Source organism: Macrobrachium rosenbergii, chromosome 55 (genome assembly GCF_040412425.1).
Source record: "Macrobrachium rosenbergii isolate ZJJX-2024 chromosome 55, ASM4041242v1, whole genome shotgun sequence".
Classification (NCBI taxonomy): Eukaryota; Metazoa; Arthropoda; class Malacostraca; order Decapoda; family Palaemonidae; genus Macrobrachium; species Macrobrachium rosenbergii.
Genome location: NC_089795.1, coordinates 37,301,310 through 37,317,160, shown reverse-complemented (window position 1 = coordinate 37,317,160; position 15,851 = coordinate 37,301,310). Strand labels below are relative to the sequence as shown.

Here is a 15,851-nt window from a genome sequence, read left to right as displayed (position 1 = left end):
TTTCAGCAAGATCAGTCAAAACTTTCCTACACTACATGAGAATTGGTAAAATGTGGTCTACAACATCTGCAGAATTTCTCAGGTTCCTTAGTAGGAGGCTGTTCTTGTAGCAAAGGAGAGGGGGCTTATCTTTGCCTCTCGCTTTTTCTGATCTCATACTGAAACCAGACATGCCTTTCATCAAAGAAGGCAGATGAAATCCAATGGTTTTGTCACTGAAGAAAGTTCAGACTTGAAAACTGCCACCCTCTGTTCCTATACTTGACTGCAACTGAGTAAGAAGACAGAAGGCAAAAACAAGAATGTACACTGCCTCTTTCATACACTACTGAAGAGCAATTAAAGGAAGTAAATGAATTTTTTACCATAGGTTGGTGAACCAAGATTTCAGGTTGCATCTCTCAACTTTCTCTCTTTCCCACAGCTACTGAACCATCAACCTTTCTGTAGGAAGGCAGTTGCCTCTTGCCTTAGGGAATATACTTTTGAAGGTAGCAGGGAATTTCTTCTGTCAACCTGTCCACTATCTCTCTTTTCTCATTCCCTGATTGTGGAGTAGGTTCTCATGACTAGTTAGCTCCTGACAAGAGATTAAAGACCTCCACCACCTCCAACCAAGACTACTTGTGCCCATTATGTGTCCTACTCTAGCTTTGTGAGGTATGTGATAAGTTTATAACTCCCCTGGGAGGACACTCTTTGTATTCATTCAAGGATACACAAAACTAGGGCATAGGACTTAGCCATTTTGAATGATGTTTGCAGTGCCTCTGAGCACTTTTCCTCCAACTGCAGGGACCAGGCAGAACAGCTGAGGTGGGTTAGGCTATATAAAAAGGCATTGGTTTATACACCAGGAAAAATATAAGATACTTTTAAAAGTTTTATATTTGTTCCCAGAGGAATACAAACCATCACCTTTGATACTAACAAAACACTTGTTTGGAGTTGCCCCTGTCAACTGACTGGAGTTGAATGCCACCTGGAAATGCCATGCTCCCAGTTGTGCTTACAATTAGAGACATCTTGACTCCTGTAACCTCCTCTCAGTATGGTGAGAAGGTTGATCAGAGCAATAGTCCACAGGGTCAGAATATACTTAGTACAGGATGGTACCCAAGTAGGAAGAAACATTGTAGAGCCATGAAATCCCCCATAAGGGAATTGATGGAAGAAGGCAGTCATTCCTGGTCAAACCCAAAAACCCATATTAAAAGCGAGAGTGAATCGAGAAACATCCTAAGACACTATCCGAAGATTTGATGCATTACAGAGTGATTGGACTCACTTTTGTCTCCCATTTCCATTTTGCATCAGCATATAGGCCAAAGTATAAGCTGGGTGGCTAGATACAGGAGCCTGCACTTAAACCATCAAATCTTAGCATAGTGTCTGAAGATTTGTCTCACTTCATTCTCCCTTTTTTATATGGGTTTTTGGGTTTGACTAGAAATGGCTGCCTTCTGCCATCAATTCCCTTATGGGGGATTTCATGGTTCTCCAATTTCTTCCTACTTGGGTACCATCCTGTATGAAGTACATTCTGACCCAATGGGCTACTGCTCTGATCAACCTTCTCACCAAACTGAGAGGAGGTTGTAGGAGTAAAGAAATCTCTTGTTGTATGCACAACTAGTAGCATGACACTTCTGGGTGGCAGTCAACTCCAGTCAGTTGACAGGGACTACTTACCACAAGTGTTCTGTTAGTACCAAAGGTGGTGGTTTGTATTCCTCTGGGAACAAATATAAAATTTTTAAAAGTAACCTATTTTTCCTGGGTATACAAACCAAGGCTTTTTATAGCCTAACCTAACAGCAGTTGAAGGAAAACTGGCAAGTGTTGGTATGTGAGCCACTCTGACAGTCAAATACCAAATTTTAAAAAAACTGGTACTGGCAGTCCCCGGTTATTGGTGGGCTCGGTTATCGGCGATCAGGCTTTTTAGCGCTTGTTTAGCAACGGAAATAGAAGATTTTCGGTGCCGATTTCAGCTGTCAGGGCCCATTGATTGCGTATTGGCGACGATACATAGGTATCAGAGGCGCCAATATCGTTTTTCGGTTATTGGCGATTTTCACTTATCGTCATGCTGTCAGAACGGGAACCCCCGCTGATAACTGGGGACTGCCAGTATATATAAACTAGAGCCTTTTATAATAGGAGATATCATTACACACCAGCTGGGACAATCGTTGAACTTGTTAACAGTTACCTGGTGGTAAAGGGGGTTAGTGGGGGGAATACCTCTCGCTCACATACCAACACTAGCCACTTGGACCAGGCAGAATAGCTGATGTGGGTTTGGCTATAAAAGGCTTTGGTTTGTATACCCAAGAAAAATATGTTACTTTTAAAAATTTTATATTTGTTCCCAGAGGAATACAAAACATCACCTTTGGTACTAAGAAGACACTTGTGGGACCTAGTCCCTGTCAACTGACTGGAGTTGAATACCACACAGAAATGTCATGCTCCCAGTTGTGCACACAATCAGAGATGTCTTGACTCTTGTAACCTCCTCTCAGTTTGGTGAGAAAGTTGATCAGAGCAGTAGCCCACTGGGTCAGAATATACTTCACACAGAATGGTACCCTAGTAGGAAGAAACATTGGAGAACCATGAAATCCCCAGTAAAGGAATTGATGGCAGAAGGCAGCCATTTCTAGTCAAACCCAAAAACCCATATTAAAATGGAGAGTGAAGTGAGACACACTGTAAGACACTATATTAAGATTTGATGCTTTAAGTGCAAGCACCTGTATCTAGCCATGCAGCTTATACTTTGGCCTAGATGCTGATCCAGAATGGAATTAGGAGAGAAAAGAGTGAGTCCAATCACTATATTTATTCCCTAGAAAGCTAAAGGAATCAAGAGAGATACCAATCTGTTCAGGAGGAGCTGGCTACCTACACCACCTGTACAATCTCTGCAGGTGCCAAGAAAAAATCTGGAGGCCTGTGGGCCACATCCCTTTGGTAGAATGTCCTCATTCAACCTTCTCACCAAATTGAGAGGAGGTTACAGGAGTCAAGACATCTCTGGTTGTATGCACAACTGGGAGCAGGACATTTCCATTTCCAGGTGGCATTCACCTCCAGTCAGTTGACAGGGACTACTTACCACAAGTTTTGTTAGTACCAAAGGTGATGGTTTTTATTCCTCTGGGAACAAATGAATTTTTAAAAGTAATCTACCCCCTCATCCAGTCTATGGACTGCATCCGCATCCATCCTGTAGTCTATGAAATTCAAGATTGGCTCTTTTGTATTTTAATCCAGAAAAAACTAGTATGCGTCTGCCGGATCCCGAGCCATGTGGGTATCCTAGGCAATGAGCAAGTGGACTCTTTGGCCCATTCTGCAGCTTTGTCAGGATCCCCACATTTTGAAACCATGCCATATTCATGTAACTTCCCATTCTCTTGTTACTACTTACTAAACTGCAGGCAGTCTTTCTGGCCCAGTATCTCAGATAACAAGCTCTGTACAGTTAAATCTACCATGCTACCATGGTTAAACCCATGCCACAAGAGTAGACGATGAGAAACAGCTCTTGCCCAATTACAAATTGGCCATTCAAACCTCACACACTCCCACCTGATGAACAGATCCCCTCCAACCTTGTGTCCAACTTCTTGTATCCCTCTGTCCATATCCCACATAATCCTTTCCTGCCCCAGCACACAGTCGCACACCACTGAGCCTTTACCAGCCTAACCTCTCTTCCCTGTCCACCTCGCCTGTATGATATTCTGACCAAAACAGGACACTTCTCCATAGTGTGTGTGTAATCTGCTTCCTTCAACAAATAAATATTCTTCATCTAATAACCTACCAACGACAAATTCTGACTGTACTGTATCTATAATCAGCATAACATAGCACCATATGGTCTCTAAGACCTGGTGCTTGATTGATATTAATTCAATTCAATTCTACTTTTGTGTAGAAAGTATGCAGTGTCAACGTTGGATTAGGCTAGAAGTAAATGGCAAGGTCACAGTGAGAAGGTTGCTATAGGAGTATTGCAATGAGGGCATCTGATTTGTACCCCAATGAGAAATTTTTATCATTAATTCGCAGTAAAGGATCTTTTAAGAACTTTTCGCTAAGTAATGATTCATGAGAAGAAAAGCTGTCCTTAATTGTTAATGTTAAATAAGTAAAAATAACGTAGTACAGTATGGTAGAGAGGGGGGAAGTATGTGGATATACAGTTATATTTGTGTGTGAAGTATAAACAAACTTCTTTTTATTTAGATATTCTCAGTTTAATATTAAGCTTCAGGTACATGAAATACATATGAAAACTTTCTGCATAAATACTAACTAACTATACAACATATTTATAACAATTGCAGATACCGAAAAGTCATATCCTAAAATAAAAATGTAGCCATAAGAATGCTAATTAGGGATCCACAGAAGTCTTTGTTGTGTGAGAAAATCAGTTATAGGCTGTTTATTTGACACAGAAGAATAGAAAATCTTTTGACTGTATTGCAAAGAGGTTGAAATATTGCATGAATAACATGTGACTGCCAAGTACAACTGATACCAGTGGCTAAGAATTGGTGCTTCCTGCAGTTTTAAAGATTTATGTGAATTTCTCAGTAATGTGCAAGGCCAGTAATCAGATTAAATGTTATAGTTTAGGGATGCCAAACTTATGAGGTTGCATAATTATTTGTTAGGGCAGCACATTTTCTTTTCAATATTGCACCCATACATCTCAGGAAAAAAGTGTATATACAATATACTGATTAACGATACTGTCATCTTGGCATGTTTCTATGATCCATGCTGTTGTTAGTAAAACTTTACAACCATTGTATTTATATTATGGTAGCCATGAGACATGGACATCAGCAAAAATGGTCTTACACTTTGTCATTAACCCTGTGAGATGGTGACATCATTTGCAGCTATGCAAATGTCAAACAAGGAGGTTCTAAGGACTATGAATTACATTCATAGAAAATTTTTACCTTCCTTCATCTCATCCAAGTTATTTTATGCTTTCCATATTTTAACCTAAAAAAAAAATACATGTAAATGGTGTTCAATGTCAACATAACCAGAATTATAAAAATCAGTTTACGGCAAGAGGTGAAATATTGCCATTTCCATAGATAACTATTTGTAGTTCTCTTGGGAAAGAGAGCAGAATGAGATACCACTCAGCTTGTGGCCAACAAGGAGCCACCAAAGTAACATGAAGACTTGAGGTTAAAAACATTTTAATATGATTTGCCTTTGTAATGTACCAATTTTTAATGCATTTTTTGTGAATGTAAACTTTTCAGTTTTTTAACTTTGTCATTTAATAGTTACCAGTGTTTGAAAAGATTATGGGTTGCTCTTAGGGACATACTGTACTGCCATTAGGACAACTTGATTGAACAGAAGTACAATTAGTGGTACTTTGTGACTTTTAAATGTATGTTATTGAAATAAACAAACATTTTAAATATCTATATAGAAAAGCCATGTAAAAAGAAACATTCCATTTTATAAGAGAAACATGGTATGCGTATTTGTCTTACCCTTTTGCAATTAATTTTTTTTACAGCTGTTTTACTAGCAACCCTCTATTTTTAGCCATGGTTCACTATTATAAATCATTTACATTAAAATGTTTTGGGGAAATTTATCTCTGAGTGTTTACAGGTAATTTATTTTATATCTGTTGTCCTTGTGCTTCATGGCCTTACTGCACTCCAAGCAATATAAAATCGGCTGTATTCAGCTTTTTTTATTACGTACTTAATAGTTTCCTCATAGAAAACCACCGAATTTTTAACAGCATGCAAATAGTAAGTGAATATATGCTGTATATATATGCTTACTTAGGACTTCAGTTGTCAGTACAATACTGTGTCTTGTTCTGAGCATGAATTTTCTTTTATTGGCATAGAGCATATTTATCATGAAGCATGCTTTTAATTGACAGTATTTGTTTTTTTTTTTTGACAATTTCAGGATTGTCTTGTAAAATGTAATGTAATTTAGTGAATTTACTCATGTAAATGTGGTTATACCATGAAAAACTGATGTTTCATGCTTCTTTTCAGGATTTCCAAACAATGTAACTGCAGCTGCGGCAAGTTTAGGAGCAGCAGCATCCTCTAATCCAGCTGGCAAACAAATAGAAGGTCCTGATGGTGCGAATCTTTTTATCTATCATCTCCCACAAGAGTTCTCAGATCAAGAACTTGCCCAAGCATTTTGGCCCTTTGGTAAAGTTATCTCAGCAAAAGTATTCATCGATAAACAAACCAACCTCTCCAAATGCTTTGGTAAGTTTGATATATGAGACAATATTGGCTAAAGCAAGTTGATTAAATATTCAACAATGCAGTCATGTAAATACTGCATTTTATATTTCATTATGCACTTCCTCTTAGGTTCAGGCAAACATTATTTGTTCAGTATTTATGCTTTATTAGTATTGTTTGTTTAAGATTTTCACTGAATTATACATAATTATTTTTTCTTGTGCTTAGGCATGGTTTTTCCTTTCTTAATGTTACTACAATTATCAGATGAAATTATCTTTTAATTGTTTACATTCTTTGAAAAATTGAGAAATAAATGTTACTTTGAGCATATTGCATACACAAGTTGATGGCATCCACTGTAAGTTTTTTGAGATTTTATTATGATAAAACAGAAATCCTTACTAGTTGAGTGTGAAAAGAGAATTATCGTAATTTTGTTAATGTCTGGTTTTTTTTCTCTTACAGTTCATGCTTGCTTAATGATCATTCACTTTGGGAAGATAATAAAAGTTTTCATTAGTCCTTTTGGTTGGGCCTTCCCCAGAAATGCTGTTACAATGTATTCACAGCATTTGTAACAATAACAAAAATCTACAAGAATTTTGGTGGCTCTTATTTTGGTATAGCAATGAACAGCACAGTGATCTCAGTTTCAAAATTAGAACTGTTTTACTTTATTTATGTGCTATCTGGGAAACAATAGATAGCTATTTGGGTCTAAAAACACGATTGAAATGAATTCAACCCTCATTTTATCAAGATTTTAAGAGACTAATCTCAAATTTTAGCTAACTGTCATGAATAAACTTATCAGAATGCAGAATAATACAGACAAGCATACACAAATAAGAGGTAATCACTCCCAGTTGAAATACCAGGTATATTTGCCTGATGGATCAGGTTCACAATACAGTACTTATGAATAAAACACAGGTGCTGGGACTAAAAACGTCGTTCAGCACCATAACTAAAAATATAGGACATGGCAGTTTGTGAGATTAAGGGTAATATGTGGAGTATGATAGGAACATCTTTTTTGAGAATGTTAAAAAAGAAAAGTGAAGTTAAAAAAGTATGGCATTGACACGAGTTTTCTTACAAGAGAATGAATCATAGAACCATGCAATGTGACAGTAATTTAATCTATGTATCTACATTTGATTTTCATGACATTAAAAAGAACTCAGGCACTTGAGGTGGGAATTATCCGGGTATTTATTTTTGTTTACATCGTACATAATAATTTTCAGAGGAGTGGAGATTATGAAATACTTTGCCTGTTTTAAAGGGTAGTACAATTGCTGATAGCCATCATTACAAAGTGCTCTCTCAAGAGTTCCAAAAAATTTTATCTACAAGCCTTGGGTGAATTCCTAGAATCATAATGTCTGCTTCCTTGCAGTCAATGTACATACAAGGTCAAACTCCATGCATTCAGATCTCTGGATACAAGTCCACTCATTCACACTACAGGTGGTGTCTGGGCTTTAGTATGATCCACTGATGCTTCCATCAGATTCTCTAATATTATTTTGTAACATCTCATTTCAGCTATTTTATGGATCTTCAATATCTGTGCATGTAAGCAATTACGAAGGTCGTCTTCCTGTCACCTCTTGATTTTATCCAGTTATTTTCCTCCTTCCACCATATTCATTACTAATCACTGTAGTCTCTTATAACATCAAATTGATTTTTGTGGTGACCATAAGACTCTAATAAACTTTTTACTGCAATCCTGGGTTTGGAGGCAGTTTATATCTTTCAGTTTTAAAAGACTGGTAACTTAGTTTTTGTTAATCATGCTTTCGATGATTCTAACTCTTGTTTTTTGTCTAGTGTTCCACTGGGACCATTGCTGTTTTTGAACCTTTGCTGTTTTTAATTGTTGATGGTAAAAAGATTGTTGTTCACCTTGGTGATGCAACTATTTTTGTAGTTATTTGCTCCCTCAGTGCAAAACCTGAGGCTACTGACCTAAATGAAGATCCTGAGCAAGTGTCCCTTCTGACTCCTAGCCCCTTCTTGGTGGGAAGGGGGGCAACAAAGGCAAGTAACCTAAATTGATTATCTATACCTGTTTGTATATATAGTCTTGCTAAATTAGCTAGGGTTTTCTCTCTTCTTCCCCTGCTCTATTTTTCCCTTGGATTGTCAAGATTTATCTTGCGATACTACATGGATTTTGACAAAGGGTAAGTTCAGATGTCATGCGTCCTTACCCATAAAATTTTAGTAGCCGTCATGGTTGATAGTTGGGAAAACTAATGCTAAACTTAGGCCTCAGTGCTGGACATGTTAAGAGTTGTTAAGAGACTTAGGGTTGAGAGAGTACTGCCACGTGGTTTTCCTAAGGCAGCTGTTTGAGCCCCTTTAGAGGGCAGAGGCCCATCTAACCAAGTTGGGTAACTTGGGTCTTTCTATGGTCTTTGTTCTACTGCTTCCCACATCCACTACTTTTTGGAAGACATGTCCTCACCCTTGTTAACATATAAACTCAGTAGTTTGTTGCTTCTCTAAAATTGAGGGAAAGATTCTTCTTTTTATTGAAAACAAAGAACTTCAAGTGGTTGTCTGTAGTATTGTCAAGTATCTAGAGTTAGACCACCTCTTAGGTCTCTCTCCTTTTCCTGTTACCATCATTCATGTGATTCTTCAGAGCTGATGCAGTACTAAAAAGTTAACCTTTTAATTTTAATTTTATCAAGAGTATGATAAACCAGCAACAACAAACACTATGGTAAGTGATACCTTTTTCTTAATAATACTGAAAGTTTAAAATTAAATTTTTAGGACTGCATTGGCTCTTAAGCATCACATGAATGGGTAAGAGGAAAAGGAGAGAGACCTAAGAGATGATCCAAATCTAGATACTTTACAATACTACAAACAACTACTTGAAGTTCCTTGTTCTCAATATAAGGATGAATCTTGCACTTTTTAGTGTGTTGTAAGTGACTTGCAGGTTAGATTTTTGGCTATGCATCAGTGCACGATAAGTGGTCCAAAGGGTCAGTTGCGGATAGATTTGCACAACTTGAAAGATTCAGTGTATGTATACTATTCAGAATATATTATATAGAAAGACGTGTAAAAAAGTTGAAGAGGATTAATATCTAAATAGGTAAACAAAGTTGAAAGTCAAATGGGGGTATTTCATCCCAGAAAATTTCCAGTGTTAAGCATAACAAAATTTGAAGATAAGACACAACTGCACCAAGATATGACCACTCTAGTAGCCTTATAAAGTCAAATCCACTTAAATAAAAAAAAAATCACAATTCAAGAGGTTACAAAGCACCAGAAGCCATAACAACACTGAATGAAATGAAGATAAAATGCAAAATAATAAATAGCCAACTTGAAAATGCACTTACTCCAAAAAAGAAGAGTTGAAACATTAACAACTAAGATTAATCCTTATTAAAATACCTCTATAAACCAAATTAACCTAATAAAAGGTATCCAGCAAATGCAAGAGTATGAGATAAAATGAAATATTGAAAAAGCCTGGGACCAGAATCCTGAGTGCTAAGGGCAGAGGATGAATCATGCCCATCTTCAAAACAAAATTGTTTAACATGGAAATTAAGAAAAATAATACACCTTATACAATTACAGGGTAATGTCAGAAGTAAAATGAGAGGGCATGTTAAGCTACATAAGTGAAAGAGAGCCAAGTGATTAGCACAGCCTCTCAAAACTGTAACTGGGTTACTTCCTGGAGCTATGACCTCAATTGGGATTTTAACCATACATAGAGAAATTATGCTGGGATAAGCTAATGCAGGCTTTTGGTGATATATTTTAAGAGCAATTGAACTTTTATCAAGTGACAATGCAAGTTTGCAAGTTATACACAAACCTGCTGGTCAAGATGTAAAGAGGTAAAATCAAGAGACAGTTGTACAGGCAGTGCAGATAAACTAATAAATGCATATTTCATGTACGAGATATAAAGAAGAAAATGAAAGTGAAAGTGTAGCTCTTTAAAATGACTGCCAGTATAATAAAACAGTATTGTTAGACTAGCCTATCAGCATCCAAGCATGTAATCTGGCCATGGCTTTTTCACCCTGTAAAGAATGTCCCAGACTGAACATTAACTCAACATAATGAAAGCAATCAGTAACTGTGTACTACCCTGTTCACCTGAACACATGTAATTCCTGAATGTAACCTAAAAATTAAATAAAGTTAGTTTTCTTACCATATCTATAGTCACTGAAATCACTGAAGGTAGCCAGTTTAAGTTGGGCTTGTTTGCTTACCAAAGTCACAGTTTGTCAATCATTGGTAGACATTTTCGTATCGGTGACAAGTTTCCTTGTGAGAGTGGATGTGCATATCCAGTATTTCAAGAAATAATCCCAAGACATTGCAGTGTGATTTTCAGTGGTTGGAGTAGACAGTTGATTCTGGATACACATGTTCCAGTAACATTGACAATAAATTTTTGGCCTTATGTGAGAACCATTTTGAAGAAAACCACATATATCTTAGTTTCACCCTGTCAGCAGAACAACCTTTGTTGTACTTTCATTTTCCAAACTTGCTATCATTGACTTCCACAGTGTGACCTGGGATGCCATAAATTTTGTTATCTTTGAATTAAGACATTGATGCACCCATCTCAGAAGTTATAGTTGTTTGATCAGACCTGAGATTTAAGTTCTTTCTTAGTAACATGCTCTTTTTTGTATTGTCAAATTTAGCAGTAAATGAAAATAGTAATGGTGGTTTATGATTTTGAGCCCTCAAAGAATGATCCATGTCTTGGAGACTATGTTTTCTAAGAGGTTTGTTGCTGCAAAGCCAAAAGCCACATGGCTCACCTGTGTGAGGAGAATTTTGTTCATTGTGAATGGCACTTTCCCCACTTCAAAAATCTGCGTGTTCTACTGTAATCTGCTAAAAAGCATCTGTGCCTCTATTATTGGATTGGAGGTTAAATTTACAAATTCGTTACTAGTTATTGATAAGTGCTTTTTGTTGAAGTAAGTTTGAAGTGGCTGATGGAAAGTGTTGGATTTCAGTGAAGCAGAAGTGAAAATGATTCTACTGATTAATAATAAACTATTTTAATTGGTTGCCCCAGTTTTAACTGCAGCCTAGCAGGTGGTCAAATCAAAAGACCTGTGACTTGAGGCAAAATCTGCCTTTACTGTGCATGTGCACAACCTTATTGTTGTAAAGGATGAGATGGAAAGGAGGATGACATAGTGTAGGACTGAATTGGGATGGACAAAAAGATATAAAAAAATGGGGTTCCAGTCAAACTTGTAGATTTTTTACAAGAGGACTGGTGCTATGTTCTATAAAGTTTTTTTTTGGTAATTTGGCTGTAAAGGCTTTTGCACCCTATCTGCAGACAACCCAAAATTTAAATCATCAATGAGCGCAGGAAGGACTAGAGCAAGTTGTTGCATAGAGCAAGACATGTAACTCCGAGAGAGAGAGAGAGAGAGAGAGAGAGAGAGAGAGAGAGAGAGAGAGAGAGAGAGAGAGAGAGAGAGAGAGAGAGAGACCCCAACTTAATACATTAGCTAATGGCATAGCTTCAAATACAAGCATATTGAAATATTAGGGCTTTGGATGTCATGTATCTTCCATGAAAGCAGACTTATAAAGTACTTTAGTGAGCTATGTTTAGAATTTGGAACTATTTTTGCATTATCTCACTGTTTAAGGCATTTACCTATGATAAATGCACAAAACTTTTGCAATATAGTTTGCAGAAGATCAGCTACAGAATAATTTTAACCTCATAAGGCTTTAGTACCATAAAAATGGTATGCTAGGAACAAACAATATGCTGCAGTTGAAACTATGAAATCATACATTGTCATCAATAACTTATGGTGAACATAGGTAGAGTGTATCATTAATAACTTACATTGACAAAAGGGATGAATTTGGTTTTTACAATTAAAGGAAAAAAATTGGGGGGTGTTTAATAATGTGAATATACTATTTTGACTAAAGTGTTTGTGTAATGCTTAAGACTTTTCTTAATACCCTCAAGGTTATTTACTTTGCCTTAAAAGATTACTTTATTGGGTTGCTTAGTTTTTATCAGAATTTCAACAAAGGATCATGAAGGGGTTGTTTAAAACATTACATCTTTAAATTCGCCCAACCTAAAATTAAAACCTAATATCTAAGTGGCCGAGAATATTTTTTTCCCACCAAAATGCCAATCTCTCAGGACAGATCTGTGAGAATCAGTGGTTTGAGGAAAGTAATTCTTTCTTTAAATCTTCAGCTGAAAACCCTTATGGACACAGTCAAAGACTATAAACCCATGAGGGCTCCAAAGGGAAATCTGCCTGCTGAGAGCATCAAGTTATTGGAAAAGGTTCTAAATAAACGAATATGATGAAATAGAAAATAAAACCAATACACCTGAAATGCAGGAGATGTCAGGAGAGAGCAGGAATGTATTTGCTCATCGCTTAAATATTTGGAGATCAGAGGCAAGCTACAGTATTCCACATTTTAGTTGTAGCCAAGATAAAACTTAGCAAGCTGAGGAGTAGTAAACCTGATGCTAGAAAATGACACACTTGTTGGCAGCAGCAGCCTGCTTCAAGCAAAAACAGCTACGTCTGGTAAAGAAGAGTGCAAAGGATGTATTTTGTCACAGTGCTGTACATTTTATGCAACAAACAATGAAATCACTTTACATCTATGCCATAAGTCAAATTTGGGTAGGAAAAGTCTACATGGATAGTGGAATAATGAATGGAGTCTCCTCTGTGCACAAATGACAGAAATGGAATTCAGTCTTTAACATGTCAACACTTGTGTATGCATGGCTTCAGCAATTGTAAGACAAAATTAGGGATAGTGGATTATAGATTATGAAATATATAATTAAAACATACAAGACTAGATATTTTTCTTCCTTCATTTCATTAGAGTTAAATTCAATGTATCGTTCCCATGACATTGATACGTTTTTGATGTAACAGAGAACTTGCATTTCCTTTTAGGTTTTGTGTCCTATGACAATGCATTGGATGCTCAGCGGGCAATCCAGCACATGAATGGACAACAAATTGGTAACAAGCGCTTGAAGGTGCAGCTGAAGCGCTCAAAAACAGACTCCAAGCCATATTAACAGGTATTTTGTTTTGATTGAGCAATATACATCTGTTTTGGAAGGAAAGCTATTTCCATTACTTACACACATTTTGAAGATTTATGTTTACAGTTCCTCTTTTGTTTTTCAACATACTCAAAACTGCTTATTTACATATAAATGGTAAGACATAAATATGTATCTTGTCACATAGATAGAGGTTCGTTAGCAGTACCAAAGACAATCTTTTGTAATGGAAATAGACAAACAATACTCATGATCAGGGATAATTTTTGGCCGCATTTCAGGAAAATAAAAATTGTTGAAAGTCGTTGTGCCAGTATACGTAGTCTATGATTGTGTGCAAATATACGTCCTTTGGAGTCTTTCAGTATAAGTAAATCAGAAAAAGTAAATGTGATGCTTTTAGTTTTGAATTATAGCACTGTACTGTATGCTAACTTTTGTGGGCTTCTTTTGTATACTGATGATGTTTCAACACTTAACAGTGAGGCACTTAAATGTTGAAATTGTAAGTGGTAAACAGTTATGAGTCAAATTTGTACAGTATATGGTTTTCATTTCTCAAAATACATGCACATTAAAATGTTATTACCCTTGCATATTGGTTGAGACTAATTACTGTAAATTTTTAGCTGAGAAAGAATGAAACCCTTTTATGTTTTTTTGCTGATAGTTTACTTTCTGCTGGTATGATGCATAAGTTTACTTAGATTTTTGTAATCATCACTTGAAATGCATATCAATACCCATAACCTCATAACTGTTTGCAAGTCTTACAAGACTACAGAATGTATGTTCATCTGTAGTTTATGTTCAGACTGCTCAAAGGCTCTGTGATACCTCTAGTGTTGTGAATACAGTATAATTCTTAGCATCACTTCAGATTAGAACCATTACTTGCACTAAATAATTTATGATTTGTTATTATACATCTTGTAATTGTTTTTTGTAATTTTCAATGCTTACTGAAGTGAAGTGATGACTAGAGTTGCAGCTGTTTTGTTTTATCAGTCAAGTTGCCACTAACTTTTTCAATCTGTTGTGCTGTGGCAACAAAGTTGCCTTGTATACTGTAATTAACTACGTACCGACTGTTAAATATAATGGCCTTTGCGATTAATGAACGCTAAAGATTATGAGACTAAACAGGTAGATTGAAGTGACTTAAACGTGTTACAAGATAAATTGTACAATGCCTTAAAAGATACTTTTCTTTTGGAGCTTCCATATTTTAGGAACCTTTTCCATTCCATGTTTCAAAGGTGAATTGAAGGAGAATTATTGTCATAAAATTTTGACAAAACCAATATAAATTGTATTATTCATGAGACGTGTTTATACGTTATATTCTTATAAATATAAATGCTATCCTTGTATTATGAATTTCCCAACTATCCCTTAGTTTTCAACCCCATGACCACTAACGGAGCTTCCAAGTAATCATTATTTCATGTAATGAATTATGGGTACAATAAATGAACTGTTTAAACCTGATGATTAGTTCATGCAGTCTTGATATTACTGAAATGTTTCATCATTGTCATGGTAGTCTTAATAGCAAATAGTTTTGTTATGTTGCTTACAATTTTAGCCATAATTTTATATACATTGTTTGTTATGATGAATTGTCCACATGGATTTGTTTAAACCTTAAAAGGAATGTCTAGGACTTTTGTGTTTGTGATTCTATAAAAGTAAATCTTAGTCCTTTTTTTAACTCTCATTAATGTACTTTGTTTGCTGTGCATGCTTAAGGTCACTGGACACGTATGTGATACATTTTCTGCTAGTCATGCTAGTCATAGGAAACATTCCAGCTGAATTCTCACCAGGAGATGGTTGCAGGAGTACAGATTTCATGTTGCATGGATCCTTATATAAGTTTGGTTTTGTGCAATGACTTATACGTGTTTTTCTTTTTTTCCGTTGGCGACCTAGCTGCCATGTTGTGCTGTTCTGCCCCGTGCCCCGTATTGCCTGCCGTCCGTATAACAGTGTCTACGTCCTTCTCCCATCTTCGTAGCACGTCTCATGCGTACGTATGTATACGTATGTGTATGCCATGTGGTTGTATACACTGTGCAGCTGCTGTAAAATCACTCAAGCTAGCAGAAAAACTATACTAACCTGTCATCAAACCTATCATCATAAAAAATATCAGAGCTGTAACTGGACTCACAGCAGTGCTCGTCTTAAACACATTTATTGTCTCTGGACAACCTCACCAAAAAATAAAGCTAATACTGCTTTTTTGTACAAATGAAAAATTTATAAGATTAAATGCATTTTTAGTAGATGTTTACTTAGGGGTAAATAAAAAATGTATACTGTCTTTTTATCATCTTATACCAAGTTTATTACATAAGAGATGGATTAAATTCATAGCTATGTAAAAAGATTTAATTGTCCAACATTAATATCTTTGATATTGGTGAGTGAACACATTTTAGAAATATAAA

General features: G+C 36.2%; 1 protein-coding gene across 37 annotated transcripts in view; it reads left to right on the top strand.

The window, feature by feature from the left end:
* The window catches only part of LOC136835120 (CUGBP Elav-like family member 2), a 323,150-nt gene extending 307,522 nt beyond the window's left edge, over positions 1–15,628 (top strand). For all 37 annotated transcript variants that reach the window (XM_067098288.1, XM_067098291.1, XM_067098319.1 and 34 more), the window contains 3 exons: positions 6,078–6,302; positions 13,280–13,410; positions 15,331–15,628. In XM_067098288.1, coding sequence (XP_066954389.1) covers positions 6,078–6,302; positions 13,280–13,407 — 353 coding nt within the window. In that variant the 3' untranslated portion in view covers positions 13,408–13,410; positions 15,331–15,628. The remainder of the gene's footprint in view (positions 1–6,077; positions 6,303–13,279; positions 13,411–15,330) is intronic.
* The last annotated feature ends 223 nt before the right edge of the window (positions 15,629–15,851 follow it).